Genomic DNA, 24,999 nt, shown 5'->3' on the forward strand with positions numbered 1-24,999 from the left:
ATCCATTTTTTTCATTATTTTACAGAAGATTATTAAAACTATCGAAACCTGAAGTGTGCATAGGCAGAAACAGGACATCATTCTGTATCATTCATGGTAAACGGTATTCTACGGTATTTACTAATTTCAAATAAAACCTATATAATGTCATGCACGATACATTTTACATGATGAAAAATATTGTCATATGTATGCCCATCGGCTATTGAAGATACAATATAAATTCCATGTCTTTTATAAAGGTACAAACGTCCCGCTGTTACTTTCTTTTCTCCCATTGGTCAGAAGTTTATGACGTCACAGATATTTACTACGCTGTCGTATTCATTGGCTGACGCCTGAAGAAAACTTACCGAGTTCGCTCTGGATCAGTGCGGGAGAAGACACGGTGGGGAGTGGAACGTGGGAGTTCAGTGTTACGAATTTAAATTGCATTTACATGAATTGTATACGTTTGTGTTAACCTACCAACAAATATGGGGCAAAGAGGCTGCACAGGTAATGCCCACGTCGCTATTTATGAAATTATCATTGGCAAATACATAAGTAAAGGGATGATTTGGTTTTGTGAGATGTTTTCCAAGGTAATATAAGGTGTACAGTAGAAGTCGGGAGACACCTGTAGTAGAAAGAGTATATCACGGAAGTAGTTATGCTTGAGTGCTTCATAAACGGTATATGGGTCATGTCGTTTCATGTTGTTGAACAAGGATTTTACAGCAAGATCGAAGTGCAAGAAAATGATTACTCAACAGTATTTTCCTGGTGATATTGTGCAGTAATTAGTGTGTAAACATTGGTGTTTGCAGAATCTACGCAAGTAATCTCCATATTTGACCCGAGATTTGGAGAAAATGAGGAAATTGTTCCGGAGAAAGTGTGTTACCCATCTCAGTTGTGGGACTGCTTTGTGGTGCCTCTGCATTATCATGTGATAATTAGTTACACGTGAGATGACCAAACAAGCTGTTTCGGTTGTGCTTCAGAGTTCAGGGCTTTCCGAGTGACAAAAAAAAACAAGACATCTTGGAATACCGTACTTTATAGAGGAGACGTAATTTAGTTTTAGTACTCGTGATTCTGGTCATTTGTCAGTTTTGGATTGTAATCCTTTGTGTTGATATTATTTCCTCAAAATTTCAAGTTACCGTTAACCACCTGCAGTAGCACTTTTTTCATTGTGTAATTCTAGTTATTTTGACAAGTAAAAGACTATTGACAAGTGTATAATGCCACTTATTAGTCCAGGGAAGCCTTGGTATATGTATATGTATGTACTTTCCTTATAAGGGAGGTAGCCATTTATTGGTGAAAGATTTGAAGAACGCAGCAAAATATGTACATAATGTAGGGTTTTGGTCATGATTTGAAGATTAAAGACAACAAATGACTAGAATTAGAGATCACATGTACTTTCATATGTTGAAGAATCAGTGACAGTGTTGGACGCCAGTCTGGCTGTTTTTTTGTTTTGTTTTGTTTTCTGCGAGACCTGAAAACTAGCAACTACTCTTCTTTTACCACCCAGTGATGTAGAGACTCAAGCTAATACAGTAGCTAGTTACTGCAGCTAAAACTATTGTTACTTATTTGTTACAATTTATACCTCATACGTATCAACTGTATGTATGGCTTACTGTGTGTGTTGTACCCTCTACCTGAACCAAAAGTAAAGATGGCAAGCTGCCAGTTTCATTGTATTTATATTTAAAGTTAACAGATAATAATAGTTTTGCCTCAAGTTTCAATGACTAAAACACCCCAGCACCAGGATGAATGGCAACAGTCCTTAGGCCATCATATAAATCTCTGGGAAGAAACTGTACTGTTGTATTTACTTACAAAGTTTTACATAGTTGTGTTCACCAAAGTTACTCACTCCAGCTGGCCAACTTCAACTGTCCACGACTGTTTTCAACAGCGTGTTTTGCTTGTGATCAAGCGTTTTATCTCTGTGCTTGTAATACAGATAAACATTCCTACTGCCTTGTATCAGTACCTGTTGTAGTGTCCCATCTCTTCCTTTTAGCACTTAAGTCCACATTACAACTATACCCTCTATGGTTTGCAAAAATTGTATTTATTAGCTTCATGAGGTTCAGAACTTTTTTCTCATACTGCCTTGAATTTGTACCTATTGTAGTGTTCCAGCTCTCTATTAGCATCGAGTCTCTGTTGCAGCTGCACACTCTGGTTTAAGAAAGCTGTACTTAATGGCTTTGTGAGGTTCAGAACCATTTCTCCTATATTTTTCATAGATTATATATATATATGCCACCATGTGTCTACTTCAAGAATAGGGTTTTCAATAAGTTTGACCTTTTAAGTTGTCACTGGTTTTTGTAAACTTCCTATGCATTCGTTCTGGCACATCTTACTTGGACTTTAACTAAGCAATAATCCACCTTTAGTAGAACAGAAGATTTACAAAGACTTAACACGTGTTAATCCCAGGACCTGAATGTTTTCATGATCTACCCTGATCATTTGAAAACATCTTTTTATAACCTGCTATGTGCTCTTAGAAAGCACAACATGCTGGTAACAATTCCAAGGTCATGAATATATTTAGTTTAATTTATATAATTTTGTGACAAGCATAATCATTCTTGGACCAATAAAGAGAGCATTAATGGTCTATGTAGTGGTATTCAAAGGTAAGACTGGTAAAAATCTCAAGTGACACCACTTGTTGCATTCTACACACAGAATTGAACTTATTCTTTCCCTTTTCATAAATTGTGCCAACAGCTTTGTATGGAGCAGAGGCTATAAGGTATGCAGAAAGGAAATGTTTGAATATGTTTGAAATGAAATGTCTAAGAACTATGTTCGGGGTTAATAAGTTAGATAGAGTGAGATGGAAAGCAGGAGTGGAAAATATTATATAAGTTAGGGTTGATGAAAGAGTATTGGGATGGTTTGGACATGTGGAAAAAATGGGTGAAGAAAGATGAGTAAAGGAGGTGTGGAAGTCAGAGGTAGAGTGAATTTGAGGGGACAACCAAGGATGAGATGGATGGATGGGGCGAAAGAGGCATTGATCAAGGAAGGGAGAAGACAAGAGATAGGAATAAGTGAAGAGTGGCTGTGTATAGATGCTACTGTTATACAAGGGAAAGAAGGGTAGGGGGAGCTTATGTGTGAATTATTATTATTATTATTTTTTTATTTTTTTTTATTTTATTTTTTTTTTTCTCCTCACTGCTCAAAGGGATTTCTTCCGATCTTCCCTTTTTCTACATGAGGGGACAGAGCAGGGGTTGCTGATTAAGTGAATTGGTCTTGCTGTGGATGTAGTGTGTCTTGCTGTATTAGTTCTGACCCAGGCTAGTGAGTGGGATGCAGGGATGACCCATCATCCATGAGGAGAGAAGAGGAAAGGGTGGGAGTAAGTCCATGTTTTTGACTTGGCTACCTCCCTTATAAAGGGGACAAGCTCTTGGAATATAAATAGCTAGATAAGTCACAAATAATTATTTCTTGATGCACAAGTTATTTTCTGTATAGTATGGTTTTATAGACTCATCTCGTGGAGTTGTCACCAGCTCTGGCATGTCATAGTGTCGTAGAAAGACAAGTAGAGTAGTCTGATTAAATTTTAATGTTTTCCCACACATGCATTCTCATTGATAGGTTTATCATAGCCATATCACTACACTATAGTGCTGTACATGATGCTGTAGTGCAGTACTTGAAGTTTTGAGTTCTACATATTAGTAAACTATGTAATATTAAATTCGCATCCTAAACTTGTATGTCAACTGATTTTGCAATTTTCTTACAAATAAAGTTGTAACAAAAATGTTAAGGTTTGATGCCCAAATTGAGATCAATACGTAGTATTGTTAATGATTAATCAGTGCTTTTATCCTAAAGTTGTTCAAGACTCCATCTTATTATCTTTTACTGTAAAACCAATATAGTGCATGTGTCATTCAGGCATACAAGGTTCAACATACACAAAACATCTCTACAAACTGCCTCAATAGATTTTGGCAAGGCATTCCAATCCACTCAATTATAGATTAAGAGGACATACCATGAAGTTTCACTTTCAAAAGTATTGTGGTTAATGACCAAGATATGATGGAATCGTCAAGACCTTGTCAGTAATTTTTATTCTTCTGAAGGTTTCTTTATTAGTGCATCTCGTGATCCAAATGTTTTAACTTACCTATAGCTGCTAACTTTCATACATACCTATCCCAAGGGCTGTTTCCCCTTTACAAGGGAGGTAGTCAAAGTCAAAAGGCATAACTCCTCTCCCACCCTACTAGCTTCCAAGAGCTGTTAATTATATTGTTTCTTGTTACATGAACTTGATTTTTAATAGGCACGAACCTTGCCTCTTGTACTGACCTAACCCAAACACATTTTCAGTCTTGTTCCAGTCCCTTCCCATAATTGTGGCAGTAGTTTCTGCCAAAATTTATTTTTCTACATATTTTGTCCATCTTTCACATATCTCTTGAGTTTTAGTTGTGATGCTGGTCAAAGACACTGGACTATGATTTAGTTGTGCCTCATTGCTACATCATTTATAGATTGACTCCAGTTTTGTATATTACATTGAATGCAAAATGTTCATATAACTTATCCACTAGTGGCTCCTTATATTCTTTGAGTATCCAAATTGAGATCTCGTCACACCCCATGATTTTCCTCATATCCAGTGTTCACTAGTTTTTGTATCCCTTGTACTTCCACTTTGGGTCAAATAGCCCCTCACTTTTGTGCAGTACAGTATATGAATGTAATTTATGTACTTCCAGGTGGTATATTTTGGAAAGAATCCAGATTTCAGTCATGTCTTCTTGTGCATATCAGCAAAGCTCTAGTCTGTTTTTTCATCACCCCACATCCTTGACTAGATCCATTACTGAGCATTTTCAAACATGTCCACATTCAAGGTCAACTGCAGTAACATGACAAGACAAGGTGTTCCAAAGTAGCAATAAAATACATTGGTATTACATTCTGACATTGAGGGATTATCAATAACAAAAACAATATAAAGTGACTTTTATGATACTAGTATTCTGTAGATGCATGAATGTAACTCAATTATAAGCTGTTTTTGTAATATTAGAAGCTAAAACAAAAATCTTAGTTGGTTTCATGGAAGTAATGTATGTACCATATATTCCAGCCTTTAGTTGCATTACCAGACGCAAGAAGAGTAGTGCTGTGATTTTCATTGATTAAAAGAAATGAGCAACATCAACAACACTGTCAGGGTCTCAACATGATTCAGCACATTGTTTCAGAAGCTCGTGCCAGCCCCACTGTACATTGTTAGAAGGCCAACGTACTTAGAAATTTATCGTTTTTCCATGCTGGAATTTATTCATTCTAACTGCATTGCACTTTCTTGTACTATGACAACCCTAAGATTTGCTAACATTCTTTTACTGAAATGACATATGTTGCAGGATTTCATATATATATATATATATTATTATTTTTTTTTTTTTTTTTTTTTTTTTTTTTTTTCACACCAAACAGCCATGAATTTAAATACCCAAATTCTTCTATTGGAAAAGAACACAAAATTTCTGGGCCACATATTTGATAATTGTATAACTTTCAGTCCACATATCATGGATCTGGCAGCAAAAATAAACAAGAAAACACACCTACTTAGATCCATTGGAAGCACTGCCTTTGGACAAAGGAAACTCTAATAACCATTTGCAAATGGTTCATAAGAATCACCCTTAATTATGCCTCTTCGATATGTTGCCCAATGGTCAGTCAGCTGGACAAATGTTGATAATATACAAGCTTTACTGAATGGAGCACTGAGAGTAATAACAAGATGCACCAAAACCAACCCAATTGGACACCTACATACAGAAACATGGAATATGCTGTTTCCGTATGGTCACTGAATCTCATTAAAGACATTGACAGACTGGAAAAAGTACAACGGCGAGCCACAAAACTGATTCCAAATATCAAAAATAAATCATACGAAAATCGACTAAAACATATGAATCTGTTTTCCCTAAAAAAACATAGACTCAGAGGTGACTTGATACAGGTCTTTAATTAAAATTATAAAGGGAATTGACAACATTAAAAGTGACAATTTTCACATTGAACGAGAATCGGACAAGAAACAATGGTCTCAAACTGTCTGGAAATAGTTTCAATTTGGAAGTAGGTAGAAACAACTTTGCCAACCGTGTAGTTAATGAATGGAATAAACTTCCTGTAGAGGTAGTGCAATGTAGTTCAGTTCGAAGCTTTAAGAATCATTTAGATATACATCTAAGCAAGATGCTGTAATGATTATAATTTATTTTATATTATTTGTTTTTGTTTTGTTATCATTTGTCTGTTTGATTTTCATTTATTATTAGTTACATGTCAATTTATTATTATTTACTATTTACCTGTTTGTTTATTATTTAACTATACCTATGTATTTTATTTGTTATTTACATTATTTTTTATTTTACTATTATATATATATATATTTTTTTATTATTATTATTATTATTTTTTTTTTTTCGCATCCAACCTAGATATGGACCAAAAGGTCTCCTGTCGGCATGCTCCTCCTTTGTAATCCTTTGAAACCAAACATCTTCCCCATAGAACACTACACAAAAATTACATGAACAGTTCTTTACCAGAACCTTAAACTCCATACATCCTTTCCATTACATTTCATAAGCACCACTAACAGGTGAAAAGGGGGGGGCGGAGCATGCTACCAGTACTCAAGCATCTATAACAAACTACCACCAATACCACACAAAAACACAAGATAAACCACAAATTCAGTACTCCAACAATAATCTCCAGACATAAGCCCCACAATAAAAACCTCCCACATCTGACAAGAACCACACTGGCACACCAGTTCTCAAGACGCCATCCAGCACTATAACAGTACCGACATAGGCCTGGCCATAGGTTTAATGCAAATGTAGTAGGTTTAGTAAAGGTGCTAAGATAAGAGGGAGGGTGGAGGGGGTGTGGAGTGTATTTAGGGATGGAATGGGTGGGAATGATTTTATGCCTTTTCCTTTTTGGCTACCTCCCTTGTAAGGGGGAAAAAGCCTTGGTATATGTATGTATGTAGTAGGTTTAGATGGATCAATTTGTTGGGTGTAGTTGGAAAGGCATATAGGAAGGTGTTAATTAAGATGATTAGGAGAGGAAGGGGAGAATTGGTAAGTAACTGGGTTTAGGAAAGGTAGAGGGTGCATCGATTAACAAAACAATCGAGTGTTTCTTCTCAAAAGAAGTTTCTGGGAAGGCGTGAGCAGTCAGGTGCTGTATCCTATAAGAGAAAATGAACCAAATATTTATTATTGTCTGGTTGAAGGTTAAGATGTGTGCAGACGGCACATTCAGGTTGTGTGTTAGTTTTTGTTAATGAATGTGATGGATTCAAATTGTATTAATGAGTATTGTGTGCAGTGTAAAGATGCACATATGTATGTGTGTGTGTATATATATATATGTATATACATATATGTGGGTGTGGGTCTTGTGCATTTAAGATGCATGGAAGGGCTTGGATTTGTATCACTGTTGTTGGTTTCCAGAAGAAAAAGGAAGGCAAACACTAGTGAGTACTTCTACCAAAAAAAAATGAAAAGTGTAATGACTGGAAGGAAATTGGAATATTATCAACATGTGATTTGATATTGGGCCTGCTCTTGAGGCCAGCCACACCTCCAAGTAGGTAGTTGGGGTTTTCAAGCTGTTCTGGATGGTTCCTCTAAGCACTGAACTTGCTGCTATCACCTCAGTTCTGCCACAGAAGGTGCAGGTTCTCAACACCTGTTCTTTATCATTGGTTCTAAACTGGAAACAAAATATTTTATGGGCTGAAGAGGTTATGCATATATTTTTGTCCAGTCATATCTTCATCACTGGCCATCTATGCATGCCAAGGTATTCACTGTCAGAAATGGTATTAATTTCAACAGTGATTCTGTTCAATTTTTGTTCATCAGTAAGAAGTACGGTATGAGCATCATTTGAAAGCATGATTTAGGCTGTGACAACTTGTAATGCGTAAATATTATCATTAGATTGAAGCCCCCTTGCAGGGGGAAAGTATTGGGTCTTGTTACTTGTTCATTAATTATCATTAGAAATTATATATATATATTTTAATGTTTGCAGTGTGTGCAGGCACCTTTGGGCTGCTGCTTCTTATTATGGGCATTCTGACAGCAGTCTTCTTTGATCCGCTCATCAACTCATTCATATATAAGGTAGGTATACTTGTTTTTATTTTTGTTGGTGTAACAATATTGGAGTATATTGTAGATTAATTTCTCCCCATCTTCATCCTTAGCTGTACATACCAATCACAACAAATAAGGTAGCGAGGCATGGAAGACCAAAATCCTCATCCCTTTCGCATACATGTCACACATCACTTTCACTCTATATCTAGGTATTAAAGGCTTCTTCTCCCTTATAAGGGAGAGAAGTCCATGTTCTAAATCACAAGAAAATTGCATCACCTTTCCATCCTTGCAGTGTTGTCCAATAATATTCAGTACATTGCTCTCATTAAAGATGTCATTACTGCAGTTGCGTACAAGGGTTAAGATATATGACCCACCATCATTCAAAGAAAGAAATTACTTAATTGCAGTATTAAGGTCAATGAAAGGGAGTAGATAATGCTTGCAGAAATTATCTAGTTTGGGATGGGAGGGCATCATGAACTTGTGAGAACAAAGTAAAAAAAAAAGAGATTACATGCCTGAACAATATTAAGTTTCAGCTTTCCATACAGCTGCATCACCTCATGGATCAGCCTATGAGTAAGCAGATTTATTATTTAGTTTGACAGAAGATAAGACCATACACCAGAGATAACCTCTCATAAAACTAAACTAGAAAGTAAAATGAAACCCACAGAACAAGAGGAAGAAATGATACAACAACTAATAGGGTACACATACCAATGGAGACACACTTGCCCTATGCAGACGCATTTGACACAAAAAAAACTTCTACCTGCCGATGGTGAATAGATAGAAGCATAATTATAGGCTCAAAAAATCACATTATGAGGGGATAGTTAAGTGATTTTTTGAGCCTATAATTATGCTTTATCTATTCACCATCGGCAGGTAGAAGTTTTTTGTGACAAATGCGTCTGTATAGGGACAAGTGCGTCTCCATTGGTTTCGCATATCATAATCAATAAGAAGGAATTCTATCTATATACCAAGGACTTTTTCTCCCTTAAAAGGGAGGTAACCAAGTCAAAGGCACAAGCTTACTCCACTCCCATCCATCACCCTTGTTTCCCTCTAATCTTAGCTCCTCATGGATGAAGTGTCATCCATATCTTGTGCCCACTGCCTGGGTCAGAAGCAATGCAACAAGATGTAGCACATCCATGACAGGGCCACTTCACTTATATAGTGACCCCCTTCCCCCCCCCCTCCATCATCCCCTTGTGCAAAAATTAGAAAAGACAGGGAGACATCCCTTCAGGCTGCATCAGGATATCATCAATAAACAACCATTCTCCATCCGCCCCTATTCCCTGCCTTCTCCTATCCTTGCTCAACAGACATGGAGAATAGAGAAGACTGAGGGAAACACCCTGTAGGCTTTGTCAAAATATTATCCATACATAGCCATTCTCCATTCACCCATATCTCCTGCCTCCTCCCTTCCTTGGTTAACAGACATTCCCCTTTTGCTCAAAGCCCCTTTCACCTCATCCATCCATTTCATCTTCAGTTGTCCCATCAAATTCATTCAGTCCACCTCTACCTTCCACACCTCTTTTGCTAATCTTTCTTCACACATTCTTTTCATGTGTCCAAACTATCTCAATAGTCTTTCAGCAACCCTATCTGCTAGCTGCCTTTCCACCCCCTACTCTCTTTCTCGCCACCTGAAACAAGACATCAACAACCATTTCTCCAAAACAGGGTTCAAACCCAAAACTTCAAAAAATACGAAGATAAAAAAGATACATAGGATAAAATTAGACACAACTGCCGCTCCTCCTTGTCCCCTTTTCTGCCACAGGGGAAAAGAAGAGGTAGTCAAAAGTGGTAAAGGACAGTTTCAAGGTGACAACATAAAGGAGGGCTGGTTGTAGTACAAAAGTAGCATAATTTCTCTTTGAATACAGATTTTACTCTAACATAGACAAATGATGTGTGGCTTCTGTTGTTAGGGGTGCCTACACACAATCTCTGCAATATTATCTGCGTGATACCATACAATCACTACTACATGATAACATGCAGTCAGTACCCCAGAGCAGGTCAAGTACAAGGGTCTAAGAAGTCAAGTACAGGGAACTAAGATGTAAGGAAAACAAATGGGTGATGAATAGAAGCGAGGTTGGGTGCATGCCCTGGCTGGTTACCTCCCTTATAAGGAGAGAGTAGCCTTTGATATAGAGAGAAATAGGTAGTTTTTGTTGGACTTGAAATTATGCTGGGACTATTATAACATTTTGTTATGCCATCAGTTCTTTGGTTTTTGTTTTATTACAGAAACTTTGTTTTATTTTCAGGAACTAATTCTGAAAAATGGAACAGAAATGTTCGAGTTTTGGCGGAATCCTCCAATTACGCCTTACTTACGAATGTATTTCTTTAATGTAACAAATAAAGAAGAATTCCTTCAAGGAGAGAAGCCCATTCTTCGAGAAATTGGCCCTTATTCCTACAGGTTAGTGCTGCTGGAAAAAATTACTTTATATTGCCAAGTCTATATCACTTTTTACATCCATAAGCAGTGTCTACTACCCCCTTCATACCTAAAAAAAATGTAATAATTATGATAATTGTAGTAGTAGATCCTTCAACACCAGTCATAGAATGGAACAAAAAATATGTCCCATCATAACTCTGTACAATATATTGCCAATTGAGCACTTCAGTAAAGATGCAGCAACTTAGTTCTTACTAAGCTGAAAAAGCTGTAATAAGCGAAACGTCGTACAAGGCTCCGTCCTCATATGGTGTTTAACTCGTAGTTCTTACTAATAGTCTTCAGTTCAGTTTCCAAACATTACCATGTTAGAACATGTAACTTTACTTATCCCCGGGGTAAATGTAGCATTACCACCCACCCACCATCCACCTGAATGAACTTCGCCTCTTTGTAAGGGGGAAAAAGCCTTGGTATATGTATGTATGTAAAGTAAATTTATCAAGCACAGACAGCGTGCGTTCACATAGGAGGCGAGAATAAGACTGACGCCACGCCAACACCACCACTGCCACCAAATGTATGGGGTGGCTGAATAAAAAGAAATATGATTATTTGTTTAAAGTAAATTTATCAAGCACAAACAGCGTGCGTTCACTTAGGAGAACAAGACTGACGCCACGCCAACCTCGCGTTGGCGGGAAAAACATGCACAAATCGCATTGCGATTACAAAAAATGCTCACAAAAATATACAATAATAAATACATATGTTAATAAATCAACAAAACTGGAAATATGTACATAAAAACACAAGAAATGTCACCATTACATCTTCAGTACGAGTCAAATTCTTGTGGCTGATGTACAATAAGGCATCACAGTACTCGCATTATAAAATGTAAAGTTACAGCTGTATTGCTCATTCTCTTTCACTCTGAATGTTAACCTCTTCACTCCGGGGCACATCGCACGTCTGGCAGCATTAGCTGCCCGGCGTGCAATGTTGCGTCATAATAATCGCATTGTAAAAAATAAAGTCAGTGCTCAATCGTTCATTCTCTTTTACCCGTGAATTTTGATAACCATAGAAAATATGATGAAGCCAGTTTAGAGAGAATGGAGGTTACGTAGGTACGACTACAATAAATATAATCAAGACGCCAACGTCGGCATCATCGCGTACCCACTTGCTCCTCATGACGCCTACGTAGGTGTCACCATATGGAAGTGGTTAATAACCACAGAAAATATAATCAGGCCAGTTCACAAAATATGGAGATCACTCAGCCACAGGTACATACATATACCAATGCTTTTTCCCCCCTTACAAGGGAGGTAACCAAAAAGAAAAAGGCATAAAATTATTCCCACCAATTCCATCCCTAAATACACTCCACTCCCCTCCACCCTCCCTCTTATCTTAGCACCTCCTAGATGACGGGTCATCCCTGCATCCTGTCCACTGCCCTGGGTCAGAAGTAGTGTTGCAAGACACAGCACATCCACAGCAAGGCCGCTTCATTAAATCGGCAACCCTCCCCCTCTCCGTCCCCCCCTGCATAAAAGGAGAAGACGGGGAGAAATCCCTTCGGGCTGCGTCAAATTTTGCTCACCTCAACCCCTATCCCCCCACCCATTCCACCCCATGCATCACAACGCCATCCATATACAACCATTCTCCATTCACCCCTGTCTTGTCCTCTCCCATCCTTCCTCTACAGACATTCCCCTCTTCCATCCTTCCTCTACAGACATTCCCCTCTTCCCCAAAGCCCCCTTCACCCCATCCATCCATCTCATCCTAGGACATCCCCTCATGTTCACTTCCTCCACATCTGCCTTCCATACATCTTTTACTAGTCTTTCTTCACTCATTCTTTCCATGTGTCCAAACCATCCTAATACTCTTTCATCAACCCTATCTCCCAACTCCCTTTCCATCCCTGCTCTCCTCCTCACCTCCTCATTTCTCACTCTAGCCTAGTAACCCCCATCATACTTCACAGACACCTTATCTCAAACACATTCAAACTCCTTCTCTCTTCCTCTCTTATGTTCCATGTTTCTGCCCCATACAGTGCTGTTGCCACAATCGCTCTTTCATACAGTCTCCTCTTAGCATCCATTCCCAAATGTCTATTCCTCATTACACTTTTTAATCCACCAAGGCATTTACTCACTTCTCTCAATCTACATTCTACCTCCACCTCCACTCCACCTTTTTCCTGCCACATTTGCACCCAAGTATCTAAAACTATCCACTTCCTCCAGTCACTCTCCCTTAATGTTCACATCCAGTCTACAGGTGCAAAATAACTATAATAAAGATGCTGACTCCAGCATCCTCCTATACCCACTCACTCCTCTTGATGCCTATGTAGGTGTTATCATATCAAAGGGGATTAATTAAAAAGTATAAGAGTGGAAAGGTAAATATGAAATAGTTGCAAGATGACTCACCTTACTTAGGTGATGTATCACCATTTATGGGGTCTGCCATGAGTTCCCACACTGGAGCTTGATAGAAGGGTGGGTGCATGCTGTTCATCTATAATTTATTTATCAATTTATTTTCTACTCTTTATTTTATTTATTTATTTATTATTATTATTATTATTTTCAACTGTTTTGTTGCTAGCAATCTTTCAAATGTGCATCACATGCTATGCCATTACCTTTCTAGAGTGTTTGTTGAATACTGTCACATACCATGCCAGCACAGAGTTATTGCATGATATGATTATGTCTTCTTCTTTTTCAGAGAGCATTGGCAGAAGGTGAATATATCATTCCACGATAATGGCACCGTATCGTATGAAACACAACGGCACTACTATTTTGACCCATCAACCTCAGTTGGATCTGAAGATGACATTGTCCATACGCTCAACATTCCTTTAGTGGTGTGTGATGCCGTTAGTTCCTTGTTCACATCACTTCTGCCATTATCTCTTATTTCTATCCTCTCTTTCCCTCGTTCTCTTTCCACTCACCCAATTTCTCCCTCTCAATCTCTCTTCCTTTCAGATTTATTTATTCAGGTTTTGAAGAGGCTAGGCTTTCCATCATAATTAACTCAGTCATTATGCAACATGTGAATGTGCTGAATCAAATTGTATAGTAGCAATGAGAGTACATGAGTAATCTCAGTTTGTATCAACTATATACACAAAGATCTCAGATACCCTTATAAAAAGATGGCCAAGTCAATATGATATACAGAGTTGATTATTAAATAAAGTCAGCAGGCTTTCTTGCTTGTTTCTGACCCAGGGTAGTGGGCAAGATGCAGGAATGACCCACCATCCAGTAGGAGCCAAGATAAGAGGGAGAGGGGGGGTGAATGGGAGTGGAGCAGAGCTGGGATTCTGTAGAAAAAATCTACCACCAGTATCAGTAGTCTGTAGCGAGTCACGTCCAATCGGTATCGGTAGATTTTCATAAATCTACCGATTGAAGGCGGTATTCGGTAGATTCGGTATCGGTACATTAAAAAAGCTCTATGTATAATAAAAAATGCTTTTAAAGGCCCATAACACACTTTTTAAGTGATTTCTCTCTTATTTAGGTTAACTTAAGAATAGAAGTAAATTAGTCTTTTAATACCTTATCTAAGTTCAAAAATACATAACTTATTTAATAAATTAATTTCTCAAAAAATAAACATCACACTGAAAAAAAGTTAAATTTAAACAAACTAGACAATACAGCATTATTTATTAACTTTTAAACATTTGATTAAAACACTAGGCGATTAGGCTGAGCACGTGGTCGAGAGCGTAGGAGCTAGAGCGTAGGTGTACTCGCGTCGGCAGGCCAAACTAGAGTGGGGCTCCCGCCAAAACTTTTGGCGGGAGCAAGACTCTGCTAGGTCGTGGCGGCCTCTGATTGGCTGAGAACGGCCGGTGATTGGCTAAGCGTGATGACGTCAAAGTAATTCCTGGAATTTCCTGCTAACTGCTTCCCATAGATGCGCTCGAACGTGTTGAAACTTGTCCGTTTCATTTTGCCGGGGTCGTCTTCTCTTAAGTCTTAACAAAAAAGTCCCGCACTCGCTTTTTCAATCTACCGATACCGATTGACTGCCAATCATGCAATCGGTAGCGGTATTCGGTAGTTTCTTCAAAATACCGAATGATCGGTATCGATACCAGGAATCTACCGCCGGTAGTACCGATCTACCGACTACCGAATGTCAATCGGTAGTCCCAGCTCTGGAGTGGAGTGTGTGGAGATGGAATGGGTGGGAGTGGATTGTGCTTGTGTTTGGCTACCTCCTTTGTAAGGGGGAAGAAGCCATTGGTATATGTATGTACTTGTTTATTTTTTTTCCAAGAACCACTCTAGTAGTCTTGCATTCAGGTCACCATCTAACACCAAGACATTACTAGCACAGAATAGACCTGGCTACAGGCCATTATACAGGGAACACCAGACACTTTCTGTGACCCATCTAAGTCATACCCATATACATACATACATATACCAAGGCTTTTTCCCCCTTACAAGGGAGGTAGCCAAAAAGAAACAGGCATAAAATCATTCCCACCCATTCCATCCCTAAATACACTCCACTCCCCTCCACCCTCCCTCCCATCTTAGCACCTCCTGGATGACGGATCATCCATATAACAACACAATATTTCTTATTTGAATGACTTGTGGGCCAATCTGGTGGCTCTTACAGATATCTAGGAGAAGTGGGTCTTCTGCAAGATAGACTTGGGCCAATGGATTGATGGATTAATTTTGTCAGCTTTGTCTGCCACCCTCACTCACCACCCCTTCCTATTTCACTATCCATCCTTGTAACCCTCAACATACTTAAACACTCCATCTTCAACATATTTATTCTTTCTTTTTGGGTCCTTCAAATTCCAAATCTAGTCCATACAGTGCTGTGGACACAATCACTCCCTCGTACATTTTTCTCTTTGCATTCATCTCAAGATACCTTTGTCTCATAATGCCTATCATTCCCCCAAACATTTAGTTACATCCTTTACTCTATCGTTCACCTCTTCCTTCATTCCCACCTACATGTGACTCCAAATATTTCTAACTCTATTTCCTCCCTTCTCATGTCATTTGTACCTTCAACCCACCAACATCCTCACTCTTTGTGCATTTCATTATCTAGCTTGTGTCAGCATTTACCTCTTTTCTCATTCCTCTGTAAACTCTGGCATCAACTGTTTCAATCTATCTTACAATCCATTATCCTCTTCCCTGAATGCATTTACATTGAGAACTTTTTTGTTCCTACTTTTAGGCACCACTATGTAGTCCATTAATGACCTTCTGACTACCCTCCCATCCAGCACTTATGCCATGTATCTTAATTTTATTTTCCCGTAAATTTCAGTCGGCAGTACACTCTGTGAGATTTTCTCCACGGCTCATGAAGTTGGCCTTGTCTTCTATGTTGGAGGTCTTGAAGGCAGAGGCCTTTGTGTCTCACACAGTGGGTGAGCTCATGTGGGGTTATGAAGATGAGCTCCTCAGAATTGCCAAACAGATTCTCCCTCCAGAAAAGAGTTTCCCGTCCGACAAGTTTGGATTCTTTTATGATGTAAGTGGGTAGATTGGCATTAACTTTCAGTTTATGTTCATCAGGATTTGTGTTGTATAATTCAAGGTAGCATACTTAATGCTTCATTGTATTTTTTCATAGAATGAGAGCTTTAGTGGCAAATAAGGTTAACAACAAGGCTGAAATAGGTGATACAAATGTTATTTTCTAAGGAATTGGTAGCACTAGATATTTTAATACTGTCATGATGTGAGTTTAATCAAGAAATGTGTATAAATAAATTCAGTATGCATGGTCATTTAATAGAGAACAGTTCAGTGTTCATATTGAATTCTGTTAGCCAACCCTTGCTATGGCTTTCTCATATATGTATGTATATTGGAGAATGGTTGTGTATGGATGATACTGTGATGCATGGAAAGGGAGTGGATGGGGTGTGAGAAGTATACGTGAACAATAATTTGACACGGCTCAAAGGGATTTCTCTCTGTCTCCTCTCTTTCTGCATGATAGGATGGAGAGTGTTGTTGCTGATTAAATGAAGCAAAGCAACCTTGCTGTGTCTTGTGACACTGCCTCTGACCCAGGATGACATTAAATTTATTTCTTTGACTTGACCTCTCATAAATACTTATACCAAAAGCTGTTTTCCCTTTACAAGGGAGGTAGCCAGAAAATAAAGACACAAAATCCACTCCCATTCACCCTACCCCCATCCCTCCTTCCCTTTTGGCTCCTTCTGGATGACAGGTCATCCCTGCATCTTGCCCACTGCCCTAGACAGAAGCAGTGTCACAAGACAGCAGATCCACAGCAAGGCCACTTCATTTAATCAGCGACCCTGCCCCCTCTTCATCCCCTCATGCAGAAAAAGAGAAGACGGGGAGAAATCCTTTCGGTCTGCGTCAAATTATTTTTCCCCCATCCACTCCTTTTCATGCATCACAGCATCATCCATACACAACCATTCTCCATTCACCCCTATCTTCTGTCTTCCCTCATCCTTCCTTGACAGACATCCCCCCTCATTTCCAGTGTCCCTTTTACCCCATCTATCCTTGATTTCTCGAGGTAATAAATTTAAAGATAAAAAAAAAAGAGAGAGAGAGAGTGAGGAAGGGCAATAAGAGCAGTGGATGGGAGTGAGTGCATGCGTATGAATTGGCTACCTCCCTTAAAAGAGGGAAGAAGCCCTTTGTATATAGATAGAAATCTATTTTCTTTATTTTCTTTTTCTCTTCCAGAAAAATGGGTCAACTGATGGTGTATTCAATGTTTTCACTGGAAAGACAGATATGAGCAAATACACAAAAATCGATTTATTCAATCAAGAACACTATCTCCAATTTTGGAAGACGAAGGAATGTAACAAGATTGAGGGTACAGATGGCACCTCTTACCCACCTGGCATCACTCGTGACTCAACAGTGCATATGTTCAACAAAAACTTGTGCCGTTCTTTGCCCTTGGTCTATTGGCATGATGTTGAAAAATTTGGTGTGAGAGGATACAGGTAAGGTTGTTATCCATAACATGCAGATATATTTGTATGTGTGTGTGTGTATACAGTCAGACCTTGCTGAACACGAATGTTAGGTAGCTTAGCTGTCGTGCATGACAAAATTTATGTTGGACGAATAACAGGTCTTTGGGGAAAAAATAGGTTAGGTTCCCAGACCCTCTCCAGACACTGGTGCACAACACAACCTGGCAGGCTATTCAAGTCGTGCTATTGTGAACCATGGTGATGTTCAGTAAATGCTGGGATATCTTACTTATTTGTGTAAATGTGAAATCTCATTTACGGTAAAGTAGTGTTGGGCGAGACCTGATAGTATATATATATTTATATATATATATATATATATATATATATATATATATATATATTTTTTTTTTTTTTTTTTTTTTTTCTTCTTTCTTTTTCTTTCTTTTTCTTCTTCTTCTTCTTTCTTCCTGCTCCCCTCCCAAAATATCTCCTTTACCACTGCTACAACTATTCTCTTTCTTCTTGAGTCAGGAGAATGGGGTGAAAAGGGAGATGGCAGATAGGGTAGAAGAAAGAGTATTGGGATGAGTGAAGAAAAATTAGTATCAGGTGAGGAAGGTGGACGTGGATGGAGTGGACTTCAAGGGATGACCAAGTACAGGTAAACGTCGACTTACGATGGCCGCGACTTACGATTGTTCGACTTTACGATGACGACGACGACTACGACGATATGATAATTTAACCCCTTCCATACGGTGCCGCACACGTAGGCGTCATGAGGAGCAAGTGGATTCGCGACGCTGCCATATCGGCGTCTTGATTATATTTATTGTAGTCGCCCCTGTGTTTTTACATTCTCTGAAATGTGCCCTGAATCCCATTCTCTGTGGTTTTCAAAATTCGCGGGTGAAAGAGAGAACGATCGATATAAGCGGTGACTATATTTTATGATGCGAGTATTATTACGTCACGTCGTACGGCTGGCATTGGCTGCTGCCCGCGAGATTTAAGTTCCGTACTGAAAATACATATTATAGTGTTTGAATATGGTAAAAAGGATAAAAATAATTAAATAAACTACTGTACATGTTTAATAGGCTATATTCAGTATCTCTGGTGGTTAATATACAGGTAGGCTAGGTACAGTGACCACGGAACAGAGTGATACACAAATTGGGGATCGACTTACGATGAAATCGTCTTACGATGGCTCTATCGAAACCTAATGCCATCGTAAGTCGACGACGTTTACCTGTATATGGATAGATAGTGAAAGGGGCTGTGAAAGGGATGTCTGTTGAACAAGGAAAGGTAAAAGCAGGAGATAGGGGTGCGTGTAGAATGGCTGTATTTAGATGACACTTTAATGCAAGGAAAGGATGGGGTGGGAGAGTGGGTAGTGGCTGTGTGTGGATGATATTTTGCTGCAACCCAAAGGGATTTGCCCCCGTCTTCTCTATTTTCTGCAGGAGAGGGGGTGGGGTTGCCAGTTAAGTGAAGCAGCCTTGCTGTGGATGTACTTTCTTGCTGCATTGCTTCTGACCCAGACAGTGGGCATGAGACAGGGATGACCCTTCATCCACATGGAGCTAAGATCAGTTTACAATGGTGGTGGATTGGAGTGGAATGGGTGGGAGTGGGTGCGTGCCTTTTGACTTGGCTACCACCAATATAAGGATGGAAAAGCCCTTGGTATTTAGATGATAGAATATTGAAAAAATTTCATTACCTTAGCCAGATTGTGCCAATGTCATAAGAAAAATACTCTTGTAGTTTTAGAATGTAGTGTACATGTCATAGGTTTTGATTTATGCAATATAAGTTTCTGTATTCTTTTATTCATAGGTTTTCTCCACCACCTGATGTCTTTGCTTATGTGAAGGACAACCCAGAGAATATGTGTTACTGTGTTGATGGACCTCCATGTGCTGGAGGTGGAGTCTTCAACATCAGTGCTTGCATGATGGGTAAGAACATTGCTAATCTATGAGAGTTCCTAAGGACTGTTGCCAGCTGTCATGATACCATGGGTGATTGGAAAAGTTTGAGATGGGTTAAGCAGTGATTCTAGTTGTCTAGCAATAGCCAGGGTTCTGGCTTTTTTGCATTTTGATAATAAATCTGAGAAATTATACTCGTTATAACAATTTGTTTGATGAATTATCTGTGTTATATATTACATCATAAGTGAAAGAAAAATAATTTTAAAGTATTGATGAGAGTCTGGTAATGAAATCTTCCAGACCCTCCAGATATGCATTATCTCATTTTTGAAAGGTACTTTATCGAAGAGGAGTTGGTTTAGATTGATACCTAATAATCTAGGACTTCCCTCTCAAGCAATTAAACTGCCATTAACCCTAACAAAATTTACAGTATGCCAAATAATATTCGCTGTAGTCTGCTCAGTTTTTATTACCCACATTTGCAATGGAGAGTATTTTATTTGATTTAACATTGTGAACTGCCCCCATCAGGAGGCTAAGGTGGTGCAACTTATCTTGCTTATGGCAGGGTTTGAACCACTGTCACCCTGACCTCCATCACAATTAACATCACTCTATCCACTCGGCCAGCGAGAGGATAGACTTTATAATAATTTATACCATGAATTATGCGAGTCCTGCATGGGCTCCTAATCTCAGTGAGACACACCACAACACCCTTCAAATCATACAAAACAAAGCCCTAAAAACAATTACAGGCTGCACAAATACATCACCTACAGACCATTTACACCATGAAACAAAAGTCCTCAAAGTCAAGGACCACCTCGACATGAGAGGCACACAAACACTTGCTGCAGCCACCACAAACACATCACACCCACTACACTACATAGCAGACCACCCACACACACCAAGAAACATTAAAACTACACCCATAGACCTTTATTACACACAGATACTCTCTTCTCTTCCTCCACAACCACCAAATACCAGCCTCCGGAAACATATTCATAATCATATCACTCACCGCTCCATTAACACACTGAAAGACAACACACTGCTGCATGCCAGACCCCCTGATATCCACCCTTCTGAATCCTCTCTCCCACGTAAGGACAGAGTCCACTTGGCCAGACTGCGATGCGGTCACCACCCAGCACTTCTAAGCTACCAGAAGAGGCTGGACGACCGTGTTGTGAACAGCTGCCCAGGATGTAACACTTCACCCCATACCATACAACACATAATGGAAGACTGCATTATACACAATCATGCACGCAAACAACACAACATACACTCTATAAAGGATTTGTGGGAAAACCCAGTTTCGGCTGTGGCCTTCCTTGGGGAGACGGGACTGCTCGGACAGACAGTCTAGGGAACGACAACAACAACAACAAAAATCTAGGAGGTTGAGGTCCATCTCTTGACTGAATAGGTTTGTATGGCATAAACTAGAAGATACTGATAATGATATAGTGCACCAACACTGTGTTTCTTAATTTACAGATGCACCCACGTTGATATCTTGGCCCCACTTCTATCAAGCTGATCCAAGCTACCTCAATGCTGTGGTTGGGCTCCAGCCACACCCAGATGAACACTCCTTGTATGTGGACATCTCACCTGTAAGCATAACCTAGGAATAATAATAAGAGTACATGCATGTATATGTTTGGATGTGTACACATATGGTCTCAGACACAACTACCACACAGAAGACATAGAACCCTTTATTCTGCAATTTGTTTCCCTCTGTCTTGGCTCCATGTGGATGAAGGCCATCCTTGCCCGCCTGCCCCCCCCCCCCCGTGCACGCACGCGCGCGCGCACACACACACTGCCCAGGTCAGAAGGAATGGAGAAAGGTGGAGCACCTCCACCTTGTTTGGCCCAAGCCTGGTTTATCCCCACCCCTTCATTGCATGACTGACCTTCCCCTCGTGTACTCAAGAAATTACAGAACAGACAAGAAAAATCTCTTTGGGCTGCATCAACTTATCCATTCACAACGACTCTTCACTCATGCCTATCTCTTGCCCTCTTCCTTCCCTCCTCAACAGCCATTCATTTTGCCACTCTATACTGAAATAGGACCAACACAGATTCGACTTTGTAACAGACATCCATTACACAAGGTGTATCCATCATATGGAAATCATATACTCTAATCGAAAACTGTAGATAAATTTAATGCTAAGTTTCAGTGGGGGAGAAAATGAGACAGGAATAAGTATACCTCCTTTCCTGTGTTTGGGTTGAACTTTGATAAGTCTGTACAACCTCTATGACTCCTCTCTGGTATGATAATGTCCCAAAGGATTAAAGCTCAGATATGATCAATGCAATACTAAAAAATGCTCCCCTCTCTCCTTCAATACTTTCTATATATCACTTTTGTCCACAATTCTATCTTATTTACATTCTTGCTTGACTCGTTTTCAGCACTTCTGTGCATCCCTCACTTCTCTTATTGGTCTCTTACATCATCTCTCAACTTCCTCTCCACCAGATGATCTGACATTCCACTACTCTCTCTTAACACATTCACATCCAGAACTCTTTCAACCACCCTCTTGCATGAAGGGATTTCTCCCTGCATGAGAGGATGGAGAGGGGGTGTCACCAATTAAATGAAGTAGCCTGGCTGTGATTTTCTGTGTCTTGCTATATTGCTTCTGACCCTGGGGAGTGGTGAGATGCAGGGATGACCCATCATCCAGGAGGAGCCAAGGGAGGGGAGTGTGTGGGGATGGAATGGGTAGGAGTGGTTTATGCCTTTGTCTTTGGCTACCTCCCCTGTAAAGGGGGAAAAAGCCAATGATTTATGTACGTACTTGTTTACTAGATTATATGGGTACTGAGCACAGTATTCAATTCACCTTCATATATCAGTACATTGCATACTTCTCCCAAATTTACCTGATGTTGACAGTTATATGCATAATGGCATACCATGTAACTTTTGTTGATGTCTCTTTCAGCGTACAGGTTCACCAATTGGAGCAGAGGCAAGACTACAGATTAATGTTGAGTTAACGAAAGTACCAGAAATCAAAGCAGCTAAAGATTTAAGAAGCATATTGTTTCCAGTCCTTTGGTTTGAAGATGTGAGTAGATGAATTTAGTTGTGTATCTTTATTTCAATTTATTTTTATTAAATTTTTTCTAATATGGTTACGCAATTACATTTAATATGAGATTAAATTTTGTGAACACAGTAAGAAGATGGGTTGAGTATTTTGAACAATTATTTAATGTAGAGGAGAATAGAGGCTTTGAAGAAGCCAGGAAAATAACTGGTGGAAGAGGAGAATGATAAAGATATAGTAAAAGAGAAAGGTAATATTGTCATGTTGAGTGTCTGGCAAAGGTAGTAAAATTGTATGGAAAGGTGTTGAGAGGATTAGGTATGTCATAGTGGAAGTAGTTCAAGATGAGCAGTGAGAGTTGAAGACAGGAAGAGGTTGCATATATAAAGTTTTTGTGATAGAATAGATATGCAAGAACACAAGAACTTTTCAGCAAAATGGTAAGAATGTCTTGAGCTGTTGTAGATTTGGAGAAAGTATATGATAAGATTGATGTGGTCACTACAGAGTGTGCTGGAGATGTATGAGATGGGGGTAAGTGTTGAGGGCAGGTTGTGTGAGGTTCAGAAATGTGTTGACCTCTTCAATACAAGTCAAATATTTGTGCACGTGTTAGAATATCTGGTGTAGGATGATTCCATGATGCATCACAGTACGTGAAAGGAGAAGAAGTGTGTGCGTGATATTTATAAAGTAACAGTTGTAATGTTTTCCTTTTTCTCGTTTTCTTTCACCCTGAATGTAAATAACCACAGAAAACATGATCAAGCCTGTTCTTGGTCAGTTTTTTCTCTCACACTCTCTTGGTCAATTTTTTCTCTCACACACACACACACACACACACACACACACACACACACACACACACACACTCTCTCTCTCTCTCTCTCTCTCTCTCTCTCTCTCTGCAAAAAAAAAATTGTTCACAAAATGAGGGTGGGGCATGATCAAGCCTGTGCATATGATCAATTATTCCTCTTCATGTGAAAAAAATAATCATGTAAAAAGAATTAATGCACAAGTCCACTATCTGTTATCACCAGCTGCCTGATGTACAATAACCTAACACACAATGAGGATAGGACATGATCTAGCTGGTTTATGGGACTTGTGGAAACAGGAATGGTGGCATTTGAAGATGAATGGTAGAGACAATGCTCTCCAGCATGTGTTTCCCAAGACCATCACATGCAGGTTACCACATGTAGCTTATGATAAGTTTGAATTAGACCTCTAACAATGTGGTTCTCGTATCTTGCAGGGAGTGACACAGTTTCCTGATAGCATCATTGAGAAGTTGCAGATGGCATCTAACATGCCAGAGGTACTTTCTTGTATATTTTACTGCTATGATAGGCTTTCGGTGTTTGCTCTGATAATAATTTGAGTAATGAATGAGAGATGTTAAAATGATATCTGGTTTAGAGAAAACATGTACACCCTGATTGGTTTATGTACATACATGTACCAAAGGCTTTTTCACCCTTACAAGAGAGGTAGGATAATGTAGAACATTTTGAAACAGGATGAAGTTATATACATACTTGGGTGGCCATACCCCTTCTCAGGGAAAGGAACCTTTTGGTAGTATGTATGTGTTCATGTAGACATAAATTGTACAAGAAAAGAGTGAAACAAAGATATGTTTGACTTTGCTCCTTGAACATTAGTATTGTTAAATGACTAATTGGTATGGGAAGTGGGCAGGAGACAAGAATGACCCTTCATCCACAGGGAGCTAAGATCAGAGGGAAACAAGGGTGGTGGATTGGAGTGGAATGGGTGGGAGTGGGTGCTTGCCTTTTACTTGGTTACTTCCCTTGAGAGGGAAGGTGGAGGGGTGTGGAGTTTATTCAGGGATGGAATGGGTGGGAATGATTTTATGCCTCTCCTTTTTGGCTACCTCCCTTGTAAGGGGGAAAAAGCCTTGGTATATGTATGTACTTCCCTTATAAGGGGGAAGAATCCCTTGATGTGTGTGTGTGCTTATATAGCTATCATTTTTCTTTTATGATTTCAGGTGACGAAGGCATCCATGCTCTGGGCATTACTTGGTTTTGGCACTGCGTTATTGGTGGCCACCCTAGTCACAATTGTAGCCAACCACTTCCACCTCTCCATATTTGGTACCTCGAATTCCGCAGACATCACAACGACGCCCAAAGATGTTGGCCACAGCAATCCAGTTGTTCCAACAGAGCCAGAAAAGGTTGATGAGCCCTGACCGTGTTCATACAGAGTGACGTCGTCAACCTTGTCTGCT

General features: G+C 39.4%; 1 protein-coding gene across 1 annotated transcript; it reads left to right on the forward strand.

Moving 5' to 3' along the window:
* Positions 1-350: 350 nt before the first annotated feature.
* Positions 351-24,999, forward strand: LOC143039460 (lysosome membrane protein 2-like). The gene is made up of 11 exons (XM_076209551.1): positions 351-498; positions 8,152-8,243; positions 10,529-10,686; positions 13,432-13,573; positions 16,036-16,242; positions 17,448-17,716; positions 19,541-19,662; positions 21,154-21,272; positions 22,629-22,754; positions 23,998-24,060; positions 24,757-24,999. The coding sequence occupies exons 1-11, from the start codon at positions 477-479 to the stop codon at positions 24,958-24,960; spliced, it is 1,524 nt and encodes a 507-aa protein (XP_076065666.1). The 5' UTR covers positions 351-476; the 3' UTR covers positions 24,961-24,999.

Source organism: Oratosquilla oratoria, chromosome 26 (genome assembly GCF_046742065.1).
Source record: "Oratosquilla oratoria isolate Oo_2021 chromosome 26, ASM4674206v1, whole genome shotgun sequence".
NCBI lineage: Eukaryota > Metazoa > Arthropoda > Malacostraca > Stomatopoda > Squillidae > Oratosquilla > Oratosquilla oratoria.